Source organism: Eschrichtius robustus, chromosome 3, assembly GCF_028021215.1.
Source record: "Eschrichtius robustus isolate mEscRob2 chromosome 3, mEscRob2.pri, whole genome shotgun sequence".
NCBI lineage: Eukaryota > Metazoa > Chordata > Mammalia > Artiodactyla > Eschrichtiidae > Eschrichtius > Eschrichtius robustus.
In genome coordinates, this window is record NC_090826.1 from 107,691,714 (window position 1) to 107,713,315 (window position 21,602).

Below are 21,602 nucleotides of genomic sequence, written 5' to 3' on the forward strand. Positions count from 1 at the left end.
AAAAAAAATTAAAACCTGGATATATTGAAAAAAAATTAAAATAAAGTGGGTTTCTTGTAAGCAACTTGCTTTTTTTAAAATTTATTTATTTATTATTTATTTATTTATTTTTGGCTGCGTTGGGTCTCCGTTGCTGCATGTGGGCTTTCTCTAGTTGCGGCAACCGGGGGCTACTCTTCATTGCAGTGTGCAGGCTTCTCATTGCGGTGGCTTCTCTTGTTGCAGAGCACGGGCTCTAGGCACACGGGCTTCAGTAGTTGTGGCACACGGGCTCAGTAGTTGTGACTCACGGGCTCTAGAGCGCAGGCTTCAGTAGTTGTGGCACATGGGCTTAGTTGCTCCACGGCATGTGGGATCTTCCTGGACCAGGGCTCGAACCCATGTCTCCTGCATTGGCAGGGGGATTCTTAACCACTGCACCACCAGGGAAGCCCCGCAACTTGCTTTTTTATCTAATCTGATGGTCTCTGCCATTTAATTGTCATATTTGGACCAGGAGTCGGCCATCTGTAGCCCACAGGCCAAATCCAGCCACCACCTGCTTTTATTTTAAAAGTTTTATTGGAACACAGCCAAGCCCATTTATCTACATATTGTCTGTAGCTACAGTTATATGACAGTGGCAGAGTCTGCCAACCCCTGGTTTAGACCATTTATATTTAATGTGATTATTGATATGGTTGAGTTTAAAACAACCATGTTGCTGTATGTTTTTATTCATCTCATGTGTTCTTTTTTCCCCTTTTTCCTTTTTTTCTTCCTTCTTTTGGATTAATTGGGTATTTTTCATAATTCCATTTGATCTTCTTTGTTGGCTTGTCAGCTATAACTCTCTTTTTGTTGTTTTAGTGATTACTATTAGAGCTGTCAGAAAATAACCACAGGGAATGACCCTGGAATTCCTTGATTCTCTTACCCTGAGTTCGTCTACCAAAATGTTTCCTTTCTGGATCCTATTAAATTAAGTTGTATATGTCATAGCCTTATTCCCCTTTATACTCTACAGAAAAGAAAGATAGTGTAGATAGGGACTTTTGTTTGCCTATGTGTGAATAGCCAAAATAGATTTCTTATACATGATTTAGATTGAGAGTAGAATTGCATTTTTAGGAATATCCACCTGTAAGGTACATTTGGTGATTAATTCATTATTTTGAATCATTTTTTAAAATGGTGATTATTGAGATACTCTAATGTAAAGGTCTGTGTCTCTGCAGGCAACCATTAATATCGTTTTTGACCGAGTTGGGAAAACTGATCCAGTCACAAGAGGCATTGAGATCACTGTGAATTATCTGGGGATCCAATTTGATGTAAGAGTTATATCAAAATCCTTGTTTGTATGTTTCTTTCTATTTTATCTGCTCTAAATTACAATTCTTTAGATTCTAACTCCTTATTCTAGGTACTTGCTTCTGCTTTCATTCTTCTCACTCTATATTTTGGCATATTCATATGGCAAATTCGTAAAGGGCATAAATCCATAAGTAACGACTGGAAATTATTATTGTCATGGATAGTGATTATTTCTGTAGTTCCTCCTCTTCTTCTCTGTAGCAGCTACCACTCACCACCTTCTCCGTAACAAATATTCAAATACTTCTCTCTGTGATACTTGATGACATCTTCAAATATAACTCACCTTTGATTCCTCTGGTAGAAAATTAAATACTAATTAGTGTTTTCGTGTTAGAACTGAAATGATTTCTGCTATAAAAAATTATCTGTATCAATTAATTCATGTGGGTTTTGAGCTAAAAATGTTAACTGTCACCTGTGCACAAAGGTTTTTTTAATCATCTTTCTATGTGTTTTATAATACCACTGTTACTAAACACACTCTTGTCCCAATTTAAGTTTAATGTCTTTATTTGTAGAATAGTATATTTTCCAGGTATATATATATATAGCCAATGATTCTAAATGATTAGCACTTTGATAATAAGACCAATGTCATGTTCTTAGTCCCTGTGAGTGCCATTTAGCTGTGCTACGATCCTGGCCACAGACTGCATGCTACCCCCAGCCAGCCATCTCAGCTGGACATGCCCCTGGTAGCTGGATAAAATGAAAATGCACCAGAGCAAATTGAGCTCCAGTCCTTGAGAAACAGCTCAAAGCACACATTTTTTTGATGATAGATCAATAGTGTATCCTTTTACATGTGAAGAAGCATGGTATCTTTCCTTCAATTAGTGTATAAATTATACGGTAAAGTATGCTTCACTCTTTTTTCACATATGTTTTCCTCTTTTAAATTTTTTTACTGGGGTGAGTTTTTAGAAATGCCCTTATCAGTGCTTTGAGGCTAGCTGCTGTGTATGTATATGTATTCCATCTATAACTCATCTATATACATACTCCACGTTTCATAATTCTGAATAACATCTCTTAGATGTTAGCAATGCAGCTCCCCCTCAGATGCTTTTCAGCCCTGAATCAAGCACAGGGTATCACAGCTGCCTCTCACTCTGAAGCAATCCAAGAGGAGAAAAAGGTATCATCATGTGATTCAGATGAAGGTCAGCTATTTCCTAGACTATAGCTGAGAATGTCTACATATTCTTTTATTATAAGAAGAAAAGTTTCCTATACTTTTGGGTGATCAGAGAACTGTCATTCACAGATACTAAAAATTATCAGGCTGCTATTTAGTTTCCTTTTAATTCATGCTTTTCACTTGAAGCTGTGTTATTAGCTTTGTGTTTCTTCTGGTTATTAGAGTTATTTTCATCACTTCATTGCACTTGCTTTCTTCTGTCCTTAAGTTTTAAGTCTGCTAGTTAAGATACCCACTGCAGTCTTCCTGTACATGTTTTCGCTGCCACTTACTTGCTAATGAAGTTCCCTCTCACAGCTACATAAGTGATAAGAATGCTTCTTCTTAGCTTTCCCATCTCTCTGAACAGAAATTTAACAAATATTTTTCCTTCCTATCGTGTGGACAGGTGAAGTTCTGGTCCCAACACATTTCCTTCATTCTGGTTGGAATAATCATTGTCACGTCTATCAGAGGACTGCTGATCACTCTTACCAAGGTAGGTTGTATCACAGAGTTTAAAAGTACGAATTTAATTACATGTGGCACTGTGAGATGATTTTACCTAATTAACATTTCTGCCTTCTGAGATCTTAAACAACAGTCGCAAATATTTAAAAGACATACAACAGAATAAAGAAAAAGTTAAACTAATACATAAGTTGATGATGATGTATTTGCATCGTACACCAATCAGATAAGTACAGTTAGTTACCAAAGGTCACAGAATGAGGTCACAGTCTGTTTCATTCACTGATATGTCACCAGCATCTAGAACAGAACGTGGCACATGGTAGGTACTGAGCAGGTATTTGGAATGAATAAATGAGATAGTATTTGAGGTTAGAAGAATAACTGTGAGAGTTGCTTGTAAGGAGGATATGGAAGTAGGGGAAGCAGAATGTTCAGCTATTTTCTGATCAACATAGGAAGGCTTCATGGAGCTGGAAGGTAAATCCTCTCTGGTAGAAGAGGTAGGGATTTCAAAATCCAAGAATTGTTTGAATGAAAGGAGAGAAGAGGTTGGGAGGGGAGAAGGGATCACCAAGCATCTAGCACAATTTTAGGAAGAGCTCAGGAGCCTAGTAACAATTTCAAGGGCTTGGAGTGGTCTGGAGTAATTGGTTTTAATGATTTATAATAATGTTAAAATCATATGTATCGGGCTTCCCTGGTGGCACAGTGGTTGAGACTCCGCCTGCCAATGCAGGGGACACGGGTTCGAGCCCTGGTCCGGGAAGATCCCACATGCCGTGGAGCAACTAAGCCCGTGCGCCACAACTACTGAGCCTGTGCTCTAGAGCCCGTGAGCCACAACTACTGAGCCCACATGCCACCACTCCTGAAGCCTGCGCGCCTAGAGCCGGTGCTCCGCAACAAGAGAAGCCACCGCAATGAGAAGCCCGCGCACCGCAACGAAGAGTAGCCCCCACCTGCCGCAACTAGAGAAAGCCTGGACGCAGGAACGAAGACCCAATGCAGCCAAAAATAAAAAAATAAAATAAATTAATTTTAAAAAAATCATATGTATCACATAGTTTCTGATAAGGTGGAATCCTTTCATGTTATAATACCTAAAACCACCAACTTACCCATATGGGAAAAGTATAACTGGATCCTTTTGGGGCAGTCTATTTAAATATCTTATTTATAGCCTTAATCATGTGAATGGTTCTATACAGGATTGCGGCATGGAAGAGACATTTTTAATTAAATCTTAACTGTACTACTTAATGTTTTTGACACAGGAATCTAGCAGTACTGTATAAATTCATCTCTCCTCCCTTTCTTGACAGTTCTTTTATGCCATATCCAGCAGTAAGTCCTCCAATGTCATTGTCCTGCTATTAGCACAGATAATGGTAAGTTTAAGGAACTAGCTTTATGTGTACAGCTGTAAAATGCCAGAAATGTGTTCTATACTTTTAAATATTTTAACAATGTCCTGGGACTTGTCTGTCACTACATTCAAAGGGACTTCTGGATTAATCTGACTTACAGGGCATGTACTTCGTCTCTTCTGTGCTGCTGATCCGAATGAGCATGCCTCTGGAGTACCGCACCATAGTCACCGAAGTCCTTGGAGAGCTACAGTTCAACTTCTATCACCGGTGGTTTGATGTCATCTTCCTGGTCAGTGCTCTCTCCAGCATACTCTTCCTCTATTTGGCCCACAAACAGGCACCAGAGAAGCATATGGCACCTTGAACTCATGCCTATTACAGACTGCTACAGGCCAGTGGTGTCAGAATTTGGATATAAGAGGGAAAAAATGGAGGGGACCGGGGCCTAACATTTTTTAAACAAACAAAATGCTGTGGTAGCATATTCTACCTCCAGCTCACACCTTCCTCCTCAGATGATACTGTGATCATGAGTAGCATCAGCTACTCATGATCACAGAAATGAGAGAGAGAAGTAACTCAAGCTAGTACTCAGCCAAGAGCACCCTGTTTGGGTTTGAGGCTGGTGCAGTATGCTGGGTGGTGGGACTGGACAGAGCCAAGAAACTAAGGGGAGAAAATACACTGGAATTCTGGGCTAAGCGAGATCTAAGGTAGCTGGGCCAAACACGAGATTCTGTTCAAGTCAAGGATCACATGGAGAAGGTTATGACGTTCCCTTGAGATTGACTATCATTAAAATCAGAGGTTGTTAACACTTTGGACTTAGCATCATTTTATCAAGGATAGCTTGGTTAAAAAGTTATGCTTGTGTGATCTAATATGAATTGGCATCCCACCCTTCCATAAAACCATAAACCATAAAAAGTTTACCAAAAACAAAAGCACTATTAAGGTTACATCAGCTAACAGGCAAAATTTAAGCATACTCAAAAGGCATTTTTAATGGCATTTATTTTAGCAACAACAACATTCTTACAAAGGATAATTTTAATAGGCTTATCTGTTCAGATACTTTAATTAGCAGTTCTCACATATACAAATTTATGAATCATCTTTGGTGCTCTAGGAACCTACAGAAGAGACAACAGCATACAGAGAAATGTAGTTAAGTTGAAGCTTGAAAGAAATCAAATGAAAAGCATCTGGCTCCTGCCTTAACTTTTCCTAAGTTGACCATAAATAAGCTATCTGCAGTAGCCGCCCCTAAAACAGATGACAACAGAAGACAATCACACATGACAAACTGGTTTCCAGAGGAGTTCTTCTCTAACAGAGACAGTAAACCGGTGGTAGCTCATTCCTTAGGAAAGGATTCCTATTAAATACCCAGACACAGCTATCAGCCAAAGCTATTGCTTGTTCTCATCACATCTCTGTATCTTCAGAATTGGAAGAAGAATGAGAGGCTGTACTGTGGGCCTGTGCAAAAGAAAACAAAGGATCTATAAGTGGTAAGAGTGTGAACATCAGGAGATGGATGATCTATTCTAGAGTTGCATGACTTAAATCAGGGAGTAGAGTCACTCACTAGAAGCCAGGTGACCTGAATTCTATACTTGGCTTTGTTTCCAGTTTGCTGTTTGACACTAACACATTTCTTAATGTCCATATATATATAATTTCTTTTCTATAAAGTTAGCATAGTACTATAATGACTTCCTATAGAGTTATTATAGAATTTTTTAAAGACATCTAGTATACAAGGTCAATGGCTCTCGTGTATGCTATGGTCTGCAAGTCTGTATCTCCCTAAAATGGGTAAGTTGAAATCCTGTTCCCCAGGGTGATGTTATTAGGAGGTAGGGCCTTTGGGAGGTGATTAGGTCATGAGGGCAGAGCTCTCATGATTGAGATTAGTGCCCTTATAAAAGAGGCCTCCCAGAACTCCGCAGCCCCTTCTTCCATGTGAAGGCATGGCCAGAAGTCAGCAGTCTGCAACCTGGAAGAGGTCCTTCACCAGACACTGAATCTGTCTGTGCCGTGATCTTGGACTTCCCCAGCCTCGAGAACAGTGAGAAATAAATGTTTGTTGTTTATAAGCCAACCAGTCTATGCTATTTTGTTTAGCAGCCCAAACAGACTAAGACAGCATGTATTCATTAAAAATGAGTATTTGTTTTTTTATATTACCCATCAATAGAAATAATGTAACAGAAAGAATATAAAACTTTTAGGGCTTCCGTCATGGCGCAGTGGTTGGGAGTCTGCCTGCTAGTGCGGGGGACACGGGTTCGAGCCCTGGTCTGGGAGGATCCCTATGTGCCGTAGAGCGGCTGGGCCCGTGAGCCACAATTGCTGAGCCTGCGCGTCTGGAGCCTGTGCTCCGCAACAAGAGAGGCCGCGAGGCCCACGCACCGCGGTGAGGAGTGGCCCCCGCTCGCTGCAGCTGGAGAAAGCCCTCGCGCAGAAACGAAGACCCAACACAGCCATAAATAAATAAATAAATAAAATTAAAAAAACTTTTAGAGTCTTGGTTTTGCCATACATTTTCTTTATGAACTTAGGTCAGTTTACTTTTGGACCTCAAGTTCACCTGTGAAAAGAAATTGAGACTTACCAAGGAATTTATCTAATCCAAATACATACGGAATAATGCTTACTCTTCCCCAGTAATAAAACTTGAATATCTGCCAATTATTTTAAAAACAATACTGTCACTAACCACCACCATTCATTTTCATGCTTACTATGAAGCAGGCACTGCTCAAAGCACTTTAACAGTCATAATTAATATAATCCTGATAACAATCTGACAAATTATCCTTGTTTTATAGGTCGGGAAACTGAGGCAAAGAGAATAAATCCATTTACCCAAGGCTGATAAATGGTAGATCCAGAATTTGTACATAAATAGTCTGATTCCGTTTCTTCTGGTGGTTCCCATTATAATTTTGATAAGTTACCATCAAACTCCATGCTATGAAAAATAAGATGTTTGCTGTTCTTATACCATCTCCTCTCTGCCACGATAAATGAATTTGCTAGTTCTCTTTACACTGTAATTTTCTAGTATTTTAGGAAATCTGTGGTAAACGTAGACACATGGTGCACTTATTAAGGACTTTACCAGACTCCGGTTAGTTAGATCACTAAAAGAAATGTATCACCACTCACTCGTTCTTTTGCCGTGTGCGAGTCTTGCTCTGATTCCTCCGGCGTTCCTTCTTCGGGATCAGGGGTGTCATCCAGTGGATTAGCCATGGAGGAAACGATAGGGATTTTCTTAGCCTGGAAATAATCATAGGCCTTCTTTCCACAGACTAAGAGTATGACATTCTTGCCACTGCTCTGGATTCTGTCCACCACCTTCTCATAGGGCTCATCCAGTACGTTCACTCCATTCACTTCAATGATGACATCCTCATCCTCTAGCCCAGCCAGGTCAGCAGGGCCACCCTTCTGTACCTGTGGGCAGAAGTTCTGAGTTATCACTTCCAAACACAGATGACAGAATGTTAGACTAGCTATTCTTCAGAGGAGAGATGAGGACGTTGAGAATTTATTCTTAATCACGTTATTATTTCTCCTTGAGGTAGAGAAGTTGAGAATGGTGCTCTATTGCTTTTCTGCTTACGAAAGCTACAACTTCCGTACTCAAATGAGTAGTGTCACAGTGGTTGAATATCATATGTCTTCTGGGTTGAAGGCATTAGATTTCATAGGTCCGCCTTCTTTGTTCCCAGCTTGAGAGCTGTAGAGATAGTCTTCTCACTGTCAGTCCCTGCAGGGTAGGGGCATTATGCCAAATGCACAGAAGCAAACAAGTATCACTCCCAGAATCATTAGTGACTGTCACTACAGTCATGTCAGCTCACTCTGTTTACAGTGTTTGATTTGAAAGTATCTATAGAGACAATTAGGTGGAACAGATGTTTAAGAAATGAAAGATGTGAGCTTAGGATGTACTAGCACCTATCTTAAAGGGTACAAGACCATAACAGCATTTATTTGAACCCAAGTGAGACCCTCAGTGTAAGCCTTCAATGTAACCTTTTTACTGAGCCATCAGTGAGTGGGAGAAACTGGGACTCTCCTAATTGTGACTGTTCATTGGGCTGCCGGAACCAGATCACCATACCTCTTTGACGAATGAGCCTGGCTGACCCCGAATCGCATTTAAGTGAAAGCCGTAGCCATCTTCACCTTTGACCAGCCTGCAGAGTTTAGGCTTATGATCTGCTACTTCCTCGGTAGCATCTGGGCTTGAGACCTCCAGAGGAGCAGGAGTAGGAGCTGGATCCTCCTTGACAGACCCATTAGGCAGTTCTTGATTTTGATAGTAGAGTAATGGAGAAAAGCCAGCCTTTTGAAAATAAAGGGAAAAAAAACCCCATTAATTATAAGTGTGAGAAGTTACACTTTATTAAATGTGCTGGTTTAATTTATAAGGTATCCTCCATGTTCCACTCCTCTTCCAGATACATCTGGCTGTGGGCTGTAAAATTTCTCTACTACCCCAAACAGAAAAGGTATAAAGGAAAATTGAGCTTGGTTATAGAGTAATGAGTGTAAACATGTAAACAAATGTAAATATATATAAAATAAAAGCAGTATAGGATGTTGTACAAGGATCCAAAAATAAGTCTAACAGAACTGCCAGTTTATTCTGATTCCATGATAGTGAGCGAGTCACTGCACAAACCATAGGCAATCTCCCTGTTAGGAGATTATAGACATTGAGTGACTTGCCCAGTACCTCAGGCAGAGCAGGTTCACCTGGCCCTTCCCCTTCAATAAGATGGTCTTCAGAACTCTTCAGAGCTCCTTAAACACATTAGAGAAAGTGAAACATGAGACATTATTTTTATCACTATTTGAATTACACGCAGTAATTAGTTGGGGGGAGGGGGTAGAGGAGGTTGGCAATCATGTGATCACATACGATAACAAAAGTCAATTCCAATCATTTGCTACTTGCTTCTCCCACTCCCCCTCCAGTCCTGTATCTGCTGCACTCAATTTATTTTACTATTTATTATTGTAACCATTAGCTGACACTTCTGTTAAGCCAGACTCCTCACTATCTTTAAATACTTCTAATCCATCTCAACTCCCAGACCATCCATGTGAAGAAGGCAGTGATGGTCTCAAATATAAAAGAGGCAGAGAACAGGAAATATATGACTGGTTTGTGTTACAGAATGAAGAGTTTAGCTGAGTGTGGGTTTTAGTTGAGAGAATTAAAAGGGTATATTTGGGTATAGTAAGATCTTGGATCAGTAGTTAAATTATTGCCCACAAGCGTCCAGGACATTTGTTAGGCAATGAGTAGAAAATCAAGCAATTGAAGGTGAGTACGTGTGCTCTGCCCCAAATCATACTGTTCAGCAACCTGGATAAAACTGGATTTGGGGTCCTGGTATCATCTGTCTTACTAACCCCAAGACCACATCTTCCTTTCTCATCAAAAGTAGCACCAGCACAGAACCTGCTAGTTACCCAATTCAGCTAACTTCAGACCTTTCAATGATATACTTGCAAATCTTCCCACATTTCTTTCTCTTTAAAATGTGGAAAATTGGGGGCTTCCCTGGTGGCACAGTGGTTAAGAATCTGCCTGCCAATGCAGGGGACACGGGTTCAAGCTCTGGTCCAGGAAGATCCCACATGCTGCGGAGCAACTAAGTCCGTGCACCACAACTACTGAGCCCTTGTGCCACGACTACTGAAGCCCACGTGCCTAGAGCCCGTGCTCTGCAACAAGAGAAGCCACCACAATGAGAAGCCCACGCACCACAACAAAGAGTAGCCCCTGCTGGCCGCAACTAGAGAAAGCCCACGTGCAGCAATGAAGACCCAACACAACCAAAAATAAAAATAAGTAAATAAATCTATAATAAAAAAAAATGTGGAAAATTGGGACTACCCTGGTGGCACGGTGGTTAAGAATCCTCCTGCCAATGCAGGGGACATGGGTTCAATCCCTGGTCTGGGAAGATCCCACATGCCGTGGAGCAACTAAGCCCATGCGCCACAACTACTGAGCCTGCCTTCTGGAGCCCACAAGCCACAGCTACTGAAGCCTGTGTGCCTAGAACCCGTGCTCTGCAACAAGAGAAGCCACCACAATGAGAAGCCTGTGCACCACAATGAAGAGTAGCCCCCGCTCGCTGCAGCTAGAGAAAGCCCGTGCACAGCAACAAAGACCCAATGCAGCCAAAGATAAATAAATTTAAAAAATAAAATAGAATGTGGAAAATTGTCAAAATGACTCATCACATGCAAAAATACCACTGATGCCACTACCCAAACAAGCAAATCAACTGTATCTGACAGTAGCAACTAATCTTGAGGCAGAGGACAGTAACATGAAACACTTAATGAGTATTTACTCATTCTTCACTCAAATATTTGGGTGTCTAGTATGTGCCAGGAACTGTTTTAGGTGTTTGTTTTATTCACTGATATATATCAAAGATCCAACCACCTCCCACCTACCCATCTATGGAATTTACTTTGGGGTGGAGGGGGTAGTGAAGAGGGAGGAAGAAGATGGCAACAAGCATCTTTTTAGGTCCAATTTCCCTCATATTAACCAAAACATTAAAATTATAGTTCAGTCATGCTGTCATAAGTTTAGGAGGCATTGAAAAGGACTTGTTGCCAGAATTCCCTTTACAACAGCTACAGCAGTGACCTTCTGACTTCTGCTTGATTTTTTCCACCAACTGGGAGCTCCCTGCTCTACAGAGGTTGTTCCTGGCAGCTTCAGTTGTCCTTAAGCCAAAAGCTAGCTCCCTGTGCCTCCTCTGTTTGGTCAAGCTGTGCCCCATAGAACACCTCAAAAATAAGTCTACTTCCTGCACGTAATAGCCTTCCAAATTCATTAGATAGATAGATAGATGATAGATAGATATAGATAGATAGATATAGATAGATAGTATATAGATATATATATAACATTTTTTAAATCCATTCATCTGTCAGTGGACACTTGGGTTGATTACATCTTTTGGCTATTGTGACTTAATTTGTGGCCTAACATATTGTCTGTTCTGGAGAATATCCCTTATGCACTTGAGAAGAATGTGGATTCTGTTGTTGGATAGAGTGTACGTCTGTTAGATCTGGCTGGTTTGTGTTGGTCAAGTCCTCTAGTTCCTGACTTCTGTCTGGTTGTTCTGTCCAGTATTGAGAGTGGGATATTGAAGTCTCCAACTATTATTGTAGAACTATTTCTCTTTTCAATTTTGTCAATTTTTGCTTCATATATTTTCCCAGCTTTAATGAAGTATAATTGACAAATAAAACTGTATATATTCAAGGTGTACACATAATGATTTGCTAGACATACACATTGTGAAATGATTACCACAATCAAGTTAAATTAACACATCCATCACCTTACATAGTTACCATTTAGCCTTTCAAATTCTTGAAGATGTTCTTTCTTCCCCAAAGTCTATGCTTATTCAAGCGAAATATTCACGTAGTGTCTTACGAAACCTCTGCCCTGGTTACCTTTCTTGACACTGGCCTTAAAGTGAGGTTCTCAGAACTGGACACAATGTTGATTTAACAAACATTTATATGTGCCAGGCATTATTCTGAATGCTCTAAATATTAACTCATTTAACACTCATAGCCACCCTTCACTGTAGCTACGCCCATCTTAACAATGAAAGAAACAGGCACAGGGAGGGTAACTTACTTACCCAAGATTACATTACTGGTAATTTCAGGTATAGTCTGACCAACTCAGTACAGTAACACTACCATCTCCAGAAGCCAAGTGTCAATTAATGGAACCTTAAATTGCATTTTTTGGATAGGGGCAGAGTGTCATCAAGACAAGTGTCTTGAAATATCTAATCAAAATGTTGTGCTGGGAGGGATTATGGCATAAGAAAACCTGCATTCACAACACCGGCTTCAGTCTGCTAAACTGTGTGACTTTCGCCAATCAATCATCACTTAGTCTCTCTAAGTTCCATTTTTTTCATCTAAAAAGGGGGGCTAGTACTACCACCACCTCTCATAATATTCCTCCCTCTATATCACTTATACACCTTTGGATGCTTCTATTATTGCATATCACATAGAACAAGTTCATCTTTGTCCATTTTTGTGACCAACACCCAGCAAGGCAGATGGTGCCTTAGGAGGCCCCCAAATGTCTGCTAAGCTAGAGTGAACCTCAGTTCTTGTGACAAAAGTGTTATAAAAACCTTAAAATGTGCAGATAATAGCTGTTGTGATTAGAGGAAATAAGGTTAGTTTGACACCAACTGGTCTTGGTGAATCTGTGTTTCTACTCCCTTGCTAAGGGCTTATAAACTGTTTAATAATCCTTTCTAGGCTTTTACACGGGATTGATAGAATGTATTGGTCTATAGTTTAAAATCCAATTATTCCCTATTTGGGAAAGTTAGGGCTACATCTGCTTATTTCCAGGCTATTGTTCATAGGCTTTTCCCAGGTCACCAAGAGAAATTCTCCAGTTATATTTGCAAATTCTTTCAAAATCTTGAATCTAAGGACTTAAAACTCATGTACCAATCACTTGGCATTCTCTTATCTCTACCAATTTGAGCTTCAATGCAGCCTTGATGATGATTTTATGCCCCTTCCAGTATGAAGATCAAAGTGGTAACTTAGCCAAAGTTTGAGGGCATGACTGAATGGACCCAGCCTTAATTCATGAATATGTGGCCTTGTATTACTTACCAGTTTATATATGTTTTCCGTCTCTTTGTCTACCACCAACAGTGAAGTCTGGTCTCCACCCTTTTTAATCATTTCCACCACACTGTCATGATCGAGGGACTCCACAGACTTGCCGTTGACAGCAACCACCAGGTCATTGTTCTTCAAGCCAGCCTTCTCTGCTGGACTTCCAGAATCTATGTCCTTAACGATTTGACCTACTCCCCCCCCACCAAAAAAAAATTAATAAAATTATCAGAAAAACCACTAAAAAACAAACTGGGGGATTTCTGCTGGAACCTAAGGCCCTTATAAAATAGATATAAAAGGCATGCTGAGTACAACTCCTGTCCTTCCCACTGGCACCCTAGGATGTCTATACACATCCTATCCAGCCTCATTCTTTGGTCAGAACTCATTCCAAGAACAAACCCAGCCATTAATGATGAAAGGGTTTTAAAGAACGTTGTTACTAAAAGTGTTTGGGATTCAATCTTAACAAAATAGCATGCTCAGCAGTAAGAAGGGTCAGCAAGGCCCCAGGAAGTCAGTGTGCATACTTGTACCTGTACATCTTATGTAGAAGTTGCCGTAAAGAAAAAAGGGGGAAGGGAAGAACGATGAACAAAACCAAAGAATTCAGACCCTAGGAAACCCATGCTGGCATTTTAGTAGCAGCTGGGCAAATTCAGTTGTGAACGTGTTTGTGTGTGCACGCCACAAGGATGTGTCTTTAGCCTTATTCTCGTGACTTAAACTATCTTCGCCAGATGCCTCCAGATCTCTCACACTTTTTTTTGTCCTTCATTCAGTTTTAACAAGCTCCAGTTTCACTTTTCCAGCTGGCTGCTTGACATCTCCAACTGGATATCCCATAGATTCCTCCAATGTAATGTATCCAAACCAAAAATCATCTTGGCCCGTCTCCCTCATCTTGGTCACCTGTTAGTGGGAGCACCCTCTCCCCAGGCACTGACACTTAGCAACTGATTCTTCCTCAGCATCCACTCCCCGTGTCTAATCAGCCAAGTCCTTCAGTGCTACCTTAATATTGTTATACATCTCCTCTTCTCGAGTCCTAGATCCTCTACCTGAAATTCTCCCTAAACTGCCACAGCACCTTACCAGTTGCTCTCCCTGTCTTAATGCTCGCCTTCTCCAATGCAGACCTGCCTCCAGACTCATCCTGATGCAATGTCTGACCGAGCCACTCCCCAGGGCAACGGCATGAACATGGGCTTTGGAACTAAACAGACCTGAATTTGATCCTAGCTGTACCACAACTAACTGTTTGACCTTATAGAAATTATCCTATCTTCTTCAAGTCCTCAATTTCAGCAATTCTTGCAGAATTATTAGGAGTAATTGAGATGTGTAAAGCCCCCGAGACACTGTAGGCTTAATTTTTCTTCTCTCTCACACTGTTCAAAAAAGCATTTAACTCCCCACTGACTATAGAAACAAGTCCAAACTCCTCAACACGCACTAAAGGTCCATTATTTCTCGCCAACCAACCTTTCTAACTTGGTTTTCTGTGCTACACATTAGATGCCAATAAAACTGTGCCTGTGTTTTCCTGCTTTATTCACACAATCCTGTCTTCATGGACTGGCCTTCCTGTCCCCACTCCATCAACTTGCCCAAATTCTATTCGTACTACGAAGCCTGAGCTCAAGTGCTGCCTTTACTAAGAGGCCTCCCAGTACATTTTTAGTGAGAAAAACTTGCTCCAGCATTGAATTTCCACAGTATTCTATCTGCCCTGTATTAAGGTGCTTCTCACCATCTACCTTCAGTTATGGACACACATGTCTTATCTCCTCTACTAAACAAGAGGCTTCTTGACTGAAGAATTCTTGTCTGATTCACTTGATATTCTCAAGGGCCCTGAGGATGTTTTTACATTAAATGAACCAAATTAATGTTTCATAAATTAATATAAATATATGATTAAAAGAAAATAGCAACTTCTGGGTGAATAACAGTTCGCATGGCCTGAACCTACATTTTTTTAATGTATTCAGCTTCTGTAGGAGGACCTTAGTTCTTTCCTTATTGAATTACAAGGAACCAGAAAGACTCCTGGTTCTCTTCAAGTCCCAGATCCCAACCCACACCTCTGCCTCAGATCTAGGGGTGTGTTGGAGCTGCCTCACACCAGCTCATGAAAACACTTCTCAACTTTGCATTCTGTGACAGCATGTTGGTGGCTTGAAATCAGACATGGTGGGAGTATTTACACCACAAAAAACAACACATGCTACAAATTAGGGCTTTTTTTTTTTTTTCCAGAGAGCCAATTTACCAGCATACTACTGCCCAGATCCAAAATTCTGCCTTATAATTCTGCTGTGGAAACCTAGGGATGCCCATCATCAGGCCCCCATATGCACGGAGTTAAACTGACCCAGCTATGTTTTCTAGTTTCTTACTACTTCCTTCATGAATCTGATGGGGGGTTGGGGGCCTAATGGAACTCTAGAGTCAGACTGGGATGAGGAATTGGATGGTTACACTGCCAGGTTTTCTGCTCTTCTAGTGCCTTACCTTTCTGTTCTGGGCCTGCCCTCAGATAGAAACCATAGCCATTGCTTCCCTTCTTCATCTCCACAACCCGGGGATGGTGGGGTAGCAGTTTCAAACTGGCTGTTTCTCTCTTGAATTTTATCTTCTGCTCACTATGGTGCTTGTCAGTTTCCTTGTCCACCAGCAGGAACATGATGCGGCTTCCTGACTTCTTCACCTGCAACAACATACACAGGTGAGGACCAACATCAATCTCCAAGAATGATGCTGGGAAATAGGAAAGTTTCTGTATCAAGGCACACAGTCTATAGATTCAACAGGAAATATGAGATGTGAGGCCTGAGTTTAAGCTGTAATACTGTTTTCTACCACCTCACTGGTATTTATCTCTCTTCCCTCATACAGTTGTTGTTTTTCACCTTCTTAAGTATGACCTCACCCACACAAATGCTAATTGAACCCAAGTGAAAGCTGTGTACCCAGAAAGGCACATAGGTGAAGACTAGGAAAGGAGTTTGAAAAAGAAAGTAAAGGTCTACTTTGAAAGATCCTTCTACCAAGAGAAGATAAAGTTGGTCAATTTTCAAGGTTCCATATGACCCCAAAGGAAAACTTCTGACGGACTTCCCTGGTGGTGCAGTGGTTAGGAATCTGCCTGCCAATGCAGGGGACATGTGTTCGAGCCCTGGTCTGGGAAGATCCCACATGCCGCAGAGCAACTAAGCCCGTGCGCCACAACTACTGAGCCCATGCTCTAGAGCCCACAAGCCACAACTACTGAGCCCACGTGCCACAACTACTGAAACCTGCGCGCCTAGAGCCCATGCTCCGCAACAAGAGAAGCCACCGCACACCGCAACGAAGAGTAGCCCCCAGTCGCCGCAACTAGGGAAAGCCCACGTGCAGCAATGAAGACTCAACGCAGCCAAAAATAAATAAATAAATAAATTTATTTTTAAAATTTATAAATAAATAAATTAAAAAAAAAAAACTTCTGAGTGTTTTCCATGTGTCATGGAACCATGCTAGACATAAGATTTGGGATATAACAGGTCTTCAAATACTCCCCATGTGTAGCTCAATATTCATCACCACACTGGTTATCTTCCAGCTTGTATTAAAACATTTTAGTAACATTGGCTCAACATTCACTTTATTATAAATTTAGAGGGGGATTCCAACCCCCCTCTAAATTGGAATTAATTCCAATCAATTACAAATAAGATCCAAAAGATAAAGTTAATGGTTCTTCAGACCACTTTTCTTCAAGACAACATGAAACTAGCAAAGGCCTTATTCCAAAACCCTATATTAACACTTTATACCACTAGTGAGTCTGTTTGCTCTTAATACAAAGGGTTAGCTTCCCATTATTATAGTTCTCCCATCATAAGCTACCACTCCTGTCTTCCTGTCACTTCCAATGAGAGCAGAGTGAAAGATACGGTAAGAAAAGTACTCCTTTGGGATATACCTTTTCAACCACCTCCTCATGGGTGGCACCCTCTACATTCTCTCCATTCACTTCAATCAAGAGATCATCAGCCAGGACTCCTGCTTTCATAGCCACACCTTGAGGTTTTATATCAGTCATGAACACTCCCATTTTACCTGAAAGAGGGTAGCAGGTGAACAAGCGTCACAACTCCATTACACAGAAAGTCCAACAGCAAAGGGTTTTCTCCCAATAATACAAAATTAGAACTTCGAATTTTAGGGCTAACTCAAATAGGCTTTGGCTTCTGATCTAGAATGACAATTAGAGCTTATAGCGCAAAGCGTGACAGAGCCATTACTCAGTTGGTTTTTGTTGATTTGAATAGGATTTCTGAGCCCAACTAAATGCAAAGAAGCAATCTCAGGTGGCACTGGCTTCTTGAACCAGACAGTACCAAATCATGCCCACACTGCATCACTGTGTCATACTCCCTTTCTTTGCATTTGTAGAATTAGAAGGCATCTGCTCCATTCTGTCCTCTTTAATTAATGCTATCCCCACCACCACATCCAGTGGAGTGAATAAATCTCACTGATGCAGGCTAAAGAGGGCAGAGGCACAGGAGGAGAGGAAAGTATCCACACAGTCATTGTGTATTAGTAGGTGGTATGATTTAGGTGCTTCTTAAAGAAATGCTGTCAATTCTTTCAAGATATTAATATATCAGCCTAGGCAAAGGGTAGCTTCATAATGACTACATAAACAATTTGCAAAGAATAACAGTAATTTAAACTCTGCTTCCTTAAATACGTAACATTTCTCCTGTTACCTTGTTATGTATTTGTCATGAAGAAAAGATTTTCTTCATAAAGCTAACCTAAACCATTCACCATGGACATTACACAAAGGCCAAATGAGTAGAGTCTGAATTACAATCTCTTTTTCTTTTTTTTTTTTTTTTTTTTTTTACCATTTTACTGATAACCAACCTCTGAGAAATGCCAAGCTTCCCTTGACCACCTACATCACTGTGTTTTAATAACTGACAAACTTGAGAAATACCTCTTATAGCTAGTTTATTTCTCTTGCTACGGGTTAAATAAGCCTTGGAAACTATCTTATGTTTACTATTGGTCTGCTGTTTAGCACTTAACAAATTATGACCCACTATCAGTACCTCTCCAATACCAGAAAGAACAGGGAAGAAGCAACATTAGAGGTGGAACCAAAAGGCTAACACAGCTATGGTTCCAACCTCAATCCCAGTGGAATCATTAGAAAACCATGGTCAACTGAGCGTGGGTCAGCCTGCAGCTCTGAAATTCTAGAAACAGAACTTCTAGTGCTTTCTGATGGTTGGGATTTCTCAAATCACTGTACCTCTCAGCTAGAGGTCAGGAAGTCACCTCAGAGCTTGGCCACAGCTGAGGGTACTATTTAAATGCCACAGGAGGGTGGGGATTTTTGCAGTGTCCTCAGCAACTGTAACAGTGGCTGATACATAAATAGGTACTCAAGAATTTTTTGAATAAGTGACTACCTGGGCATTCTGAGAGATGAAAAGAGATATCATTCTAATTCAAGAGTGGCTATCATGGAGAACCTCCCTTCCCTTGCCTCTTTTTCTCCATTCTCCCCTCCATCTTTACCCACGAAGAAGCATCAACCCTCTAACCCTCTGGCCTCAAAGGCTCAGCCTGACAAACACTGGGGGGCCGGAGTGCCCAGTGTCCCCCACACAGTGCTGCTGTCCAATGTCCTGATCCCTCTTTGCACAACTGTGCAAAGCAAGGGAAAGGCCAGGGAGGGAAAGGGAGAGAGAGGCTGCTGTTGGATCTCCATAGCAACTGAAAATTAGTCAAAGGAGTCATTAACAGATAACAGTATCTTTCTTCTGGAAAGCTGTTTGTCCCTGCCCTACCCTCAAGCTCACCTTGGACAGTTTTCAGAGAGAAGCCATAGCTACTCCCCTCCTTCACCAGGTAGCAGAGCCGTGGCTGCGTCCAAGTCTGTGCTCCTCCATTCATCACAGAGGGCAGCTTCTTATCATTCAAACTCGACTCCTGACTTTGACCCAACTCTTTCAAATCTACTTGTTTTTTCATAGCTTTCTCATAAGAATCCCCATCCAGGACCAGTAAAGTCACTGAATTCCCACTTTTTCTGACCAGATCCACAACCTAGGAGGAAGAAAGAAAAAGATTAACTTTAACCAATAACCCTCTATCAACCACCGGGGTGGGGGCCGGGGGAGGGCTCACCATCTGGCTCATTATCTGGCCCTGGAGATTCTACTAGCTGACCCCTGACACCCGAATAGTTAGCAGATCGTGCCCCAGCCGTCTCTGCCCAGGCCCCTCCCGAGATCCAGGTACAGATTAGGCTGGGCCTCTAGCACTACTGTAATCTAGAGTATAGCCCAACCCTAGCCCAGGGGACTTTTACTAGGACTGGTCCTTTCCAGGGACTGAATGCTGCCCTAGAGCACAACAGGTCCTCCTGGGTCTATGGAGACAGCATAGTACAGTGAAAAGAGCACCCACTTAGAGGCAGACAGAATTGGGGTAAGGTCAGACCCTCCCCCATGTTCACTACATGAACACATTAGCAAGCTAAGGTGACTGAGCCTCCACTTCCTCATCTATGAAATAGTAACATGAACCTCATGAGTTGCGGTGGGGATTTAGCAAAATAATGAATATGAAATTGCCTAGTACAGTTCCTTTCATGTAGCAAATATGCAATGCATATTAGACCTGACACTATTCAAACCTAGGAATAATTTTTACAGTTCTTGGTTAATATTAGCCGGCAGAATATAGCCTTAAAGGAGTCCTGCCTTGCCAGTGGCAGCCAGGAAGGCTCCACTGACCCTCAAAACTAGAAACAGCAGAGACGTGGGAGCTGAAGAGATCCTAGAAGCAGAAGAACCCCAAGTGTCCCACTTACCTGAGTATGCTCTTTCTTGTCCACAAAGACACCATTGATCCTAAGAACTCTGTCTCCATCCTGGAGACCTGCCTTCTCTGCTGGGCTACCCTTCTCAACCACCCGGACCAGGTGGCCATCAGTGTCCTTCTCAATTCGCAGGGAGAAGCCATAGCTTTGCCCTTCCTGTTTAGACAGCTTGCATTCTCGGGGGTTGAAGGTGGAGGCCATTTCTGTGATGAAAAACAAATGGGTAAATCCACAAGACAGAAAATCTAACTGGGGTGAGAAATCTGTCCTCCATCTCCTCTACCTCTATTCTTCTGTCACACCAAATCCAGACTGTTCAGGTAGCAACATTCGGGGTATAGGAAGCCACCTTCCAGGACTTGCTAGTGACTTCCAAATCTATTTCTCCCCAAAGATGACCTTTCACTTGAATTTCAGACCCATGTATTCGGCTAGGTACTGGACAGAGATGCTTCCGTTTCAATAGCTCCAAAACCAAATTCCCCTTTGTCCCCTGACCAAAAGAAATTAGTTCCAAATACATTACCTAAAAATTTTAAGAAAATCCAAGTCCACTTTCATTTAAATATTTGAAGAGCTTGCCAAGTTCTGGGCATTGAAGATAAATCTGTGGACAAGACAGACCTATACTTTGCCTCTCATATCAGGGAGCACATGTTTCTACAGAAACATGTGATGAGTGATCTACTAGGGAAGAATAGAGTGATAAGGGAGAATATAACAGAGTGTCCTGGGAGTAGGGAATGGGGTGGGAAGAATTAAGAATGGCTTCCTGGAGAAATGACTTTTCCAAGACCTGAAGAATTAGTAGGAGTGGTGAGGTGAGACAAGATAAGGAAGACCTCAAACAATGAAAAATCAGAGAAGCCAGGCCTGAGAGCTGACCTGGTACACTGGAAACAGAAAAGTGGTTTCTAGGACGCTGAAGTTCTAGTCAGAACAGAGTAGGGATGCCCGACGGAGAGAGGATTCCCGCTGCCACGGCAGATTTCTCCCCCCTGAAGCGCTTCCGTTTCCACCCATCTTGCCCCTCCTTTCACCCCACTGCAAGAGCAAGGCTCTGGGCCACAGGAGGAGGAAAGGAAAAGTGTGAAAACCAACAGCTTGGGGCCCTGGCACCCAGTCATTAAAGGTGAGATTCCTGCTAGGCACAGGGAACTATATTCAATACCCTGTGATAAAACATAATGGAAAAGAATATGAAAAATATGTATAACTGAATCACTTTGCTGTACAGCAGAAATTAACACAACATTGTAAATCAACTATGCTTCAATAAAATTAAAAAAAAAAAAAAAAAGATTCCTGCCAGGGGTCCCCAACCCCTCCTGGCTTAAGCACTTGAGAATAGAGGCCAAGAACTGCTGGTGTGGAGCAGAGGCCTGAGAGCAGCAGGCTAGACTCTGCTGGTTAAACTGCCTGCACGGCAAGCCCTCATGTTCCCCTCGTCACAGCTCCCTCCAGTAACTCAGAATAAACCATCCGTTTCTCCTGGAGGGACAGGAGCAGATGACAGCACAGGGTATGGGGGTGGAGGGCGGAGGAGAGACAACAAAGTGCTCCAGGCTCCCTAGAAGCCACGTCATGG

At 41.7% G+C, this 21,602-nt stretch overlaps 2 protein-coding genes across 4 annotated transcripts in view; one reads left to right on the forward strand and one right to left on the reverse strand.

Annotated features, from left to right (window-relative positions):
* The window catches only part of GPR89A (G protein-coupled receptor 89A), a 44,833-nt gene extending 39,633 nt beyond the window's left edge, over positions 1-5,200 (forward strand). Inside the window, exons 11-14 of the mRNA XM_068540642.1 lie at positions 1,218-1,313; positions 2,949-3,038; positions 4,336-4,401; positions 4,541-5,200. Coding sequence (XP_068396743.1) covers positions 1,218-1,313; positions 2,949-3,038; positions 4,336-4,401; positions 4,541-4,747 — 459 coding nt within the window. The 3' untranslated portion in view covers positions 4,748-5,200. The remainder of the gene's footprint in view (positions 1-1,217; positions 1,314-2,948; positions 3,039-4,335; positions 4,402-4,540) is intronic.
* A 180-nt stretch (positions 5,201-5,380) lies between these two features.
* Positions 5,381-21,602, reverse strand: part of PDZK1 (PDZ domain containing 1) — a 47,267-nt gene continuing 31,045 nt past the window's right edge. For all 3 annotated transcript variants that reach the window (XM_068540641.1, XM_068540640.1, XM_068540639.1), the window contains exons 2-9: positions 20,006-20,217; positions 18,990-19,236; positions 17,093-17,229; positions 15,640-15,835; positions 13,114-13,310; positions 8,525-8,749; positions 7,561-7,851; positions 5,381-5,865 (exon numbers count right to left, since the gene is read on the reverse strand). In XM_068540641.1, the coding sequence (XP_068396742.1) occupies positions 5,812-5,865; positions 7,561-7,851; positions 8,525-8,749; positions 13,114-13,310; positions 15,640-15,835; positions 17,093-17,229; positions 18,990-19,236; positions 20,006-20,215 (1,557 nt within the window). In that variant the 5' untranslated portion in view covers positions 20,216-20,217 and the 3' untranslated portion in view covers positions 5,381-5,811. The remainder of the gene's footprint in view (positions 5,866-7,560; positions 7,852-8,524; positions 8,750-13,113; positions 13,311-15,639; positions 15,836-17,092; positions 17,230-18,989; positions 19,237-20,005; positions 20,218-21,602) is intronic.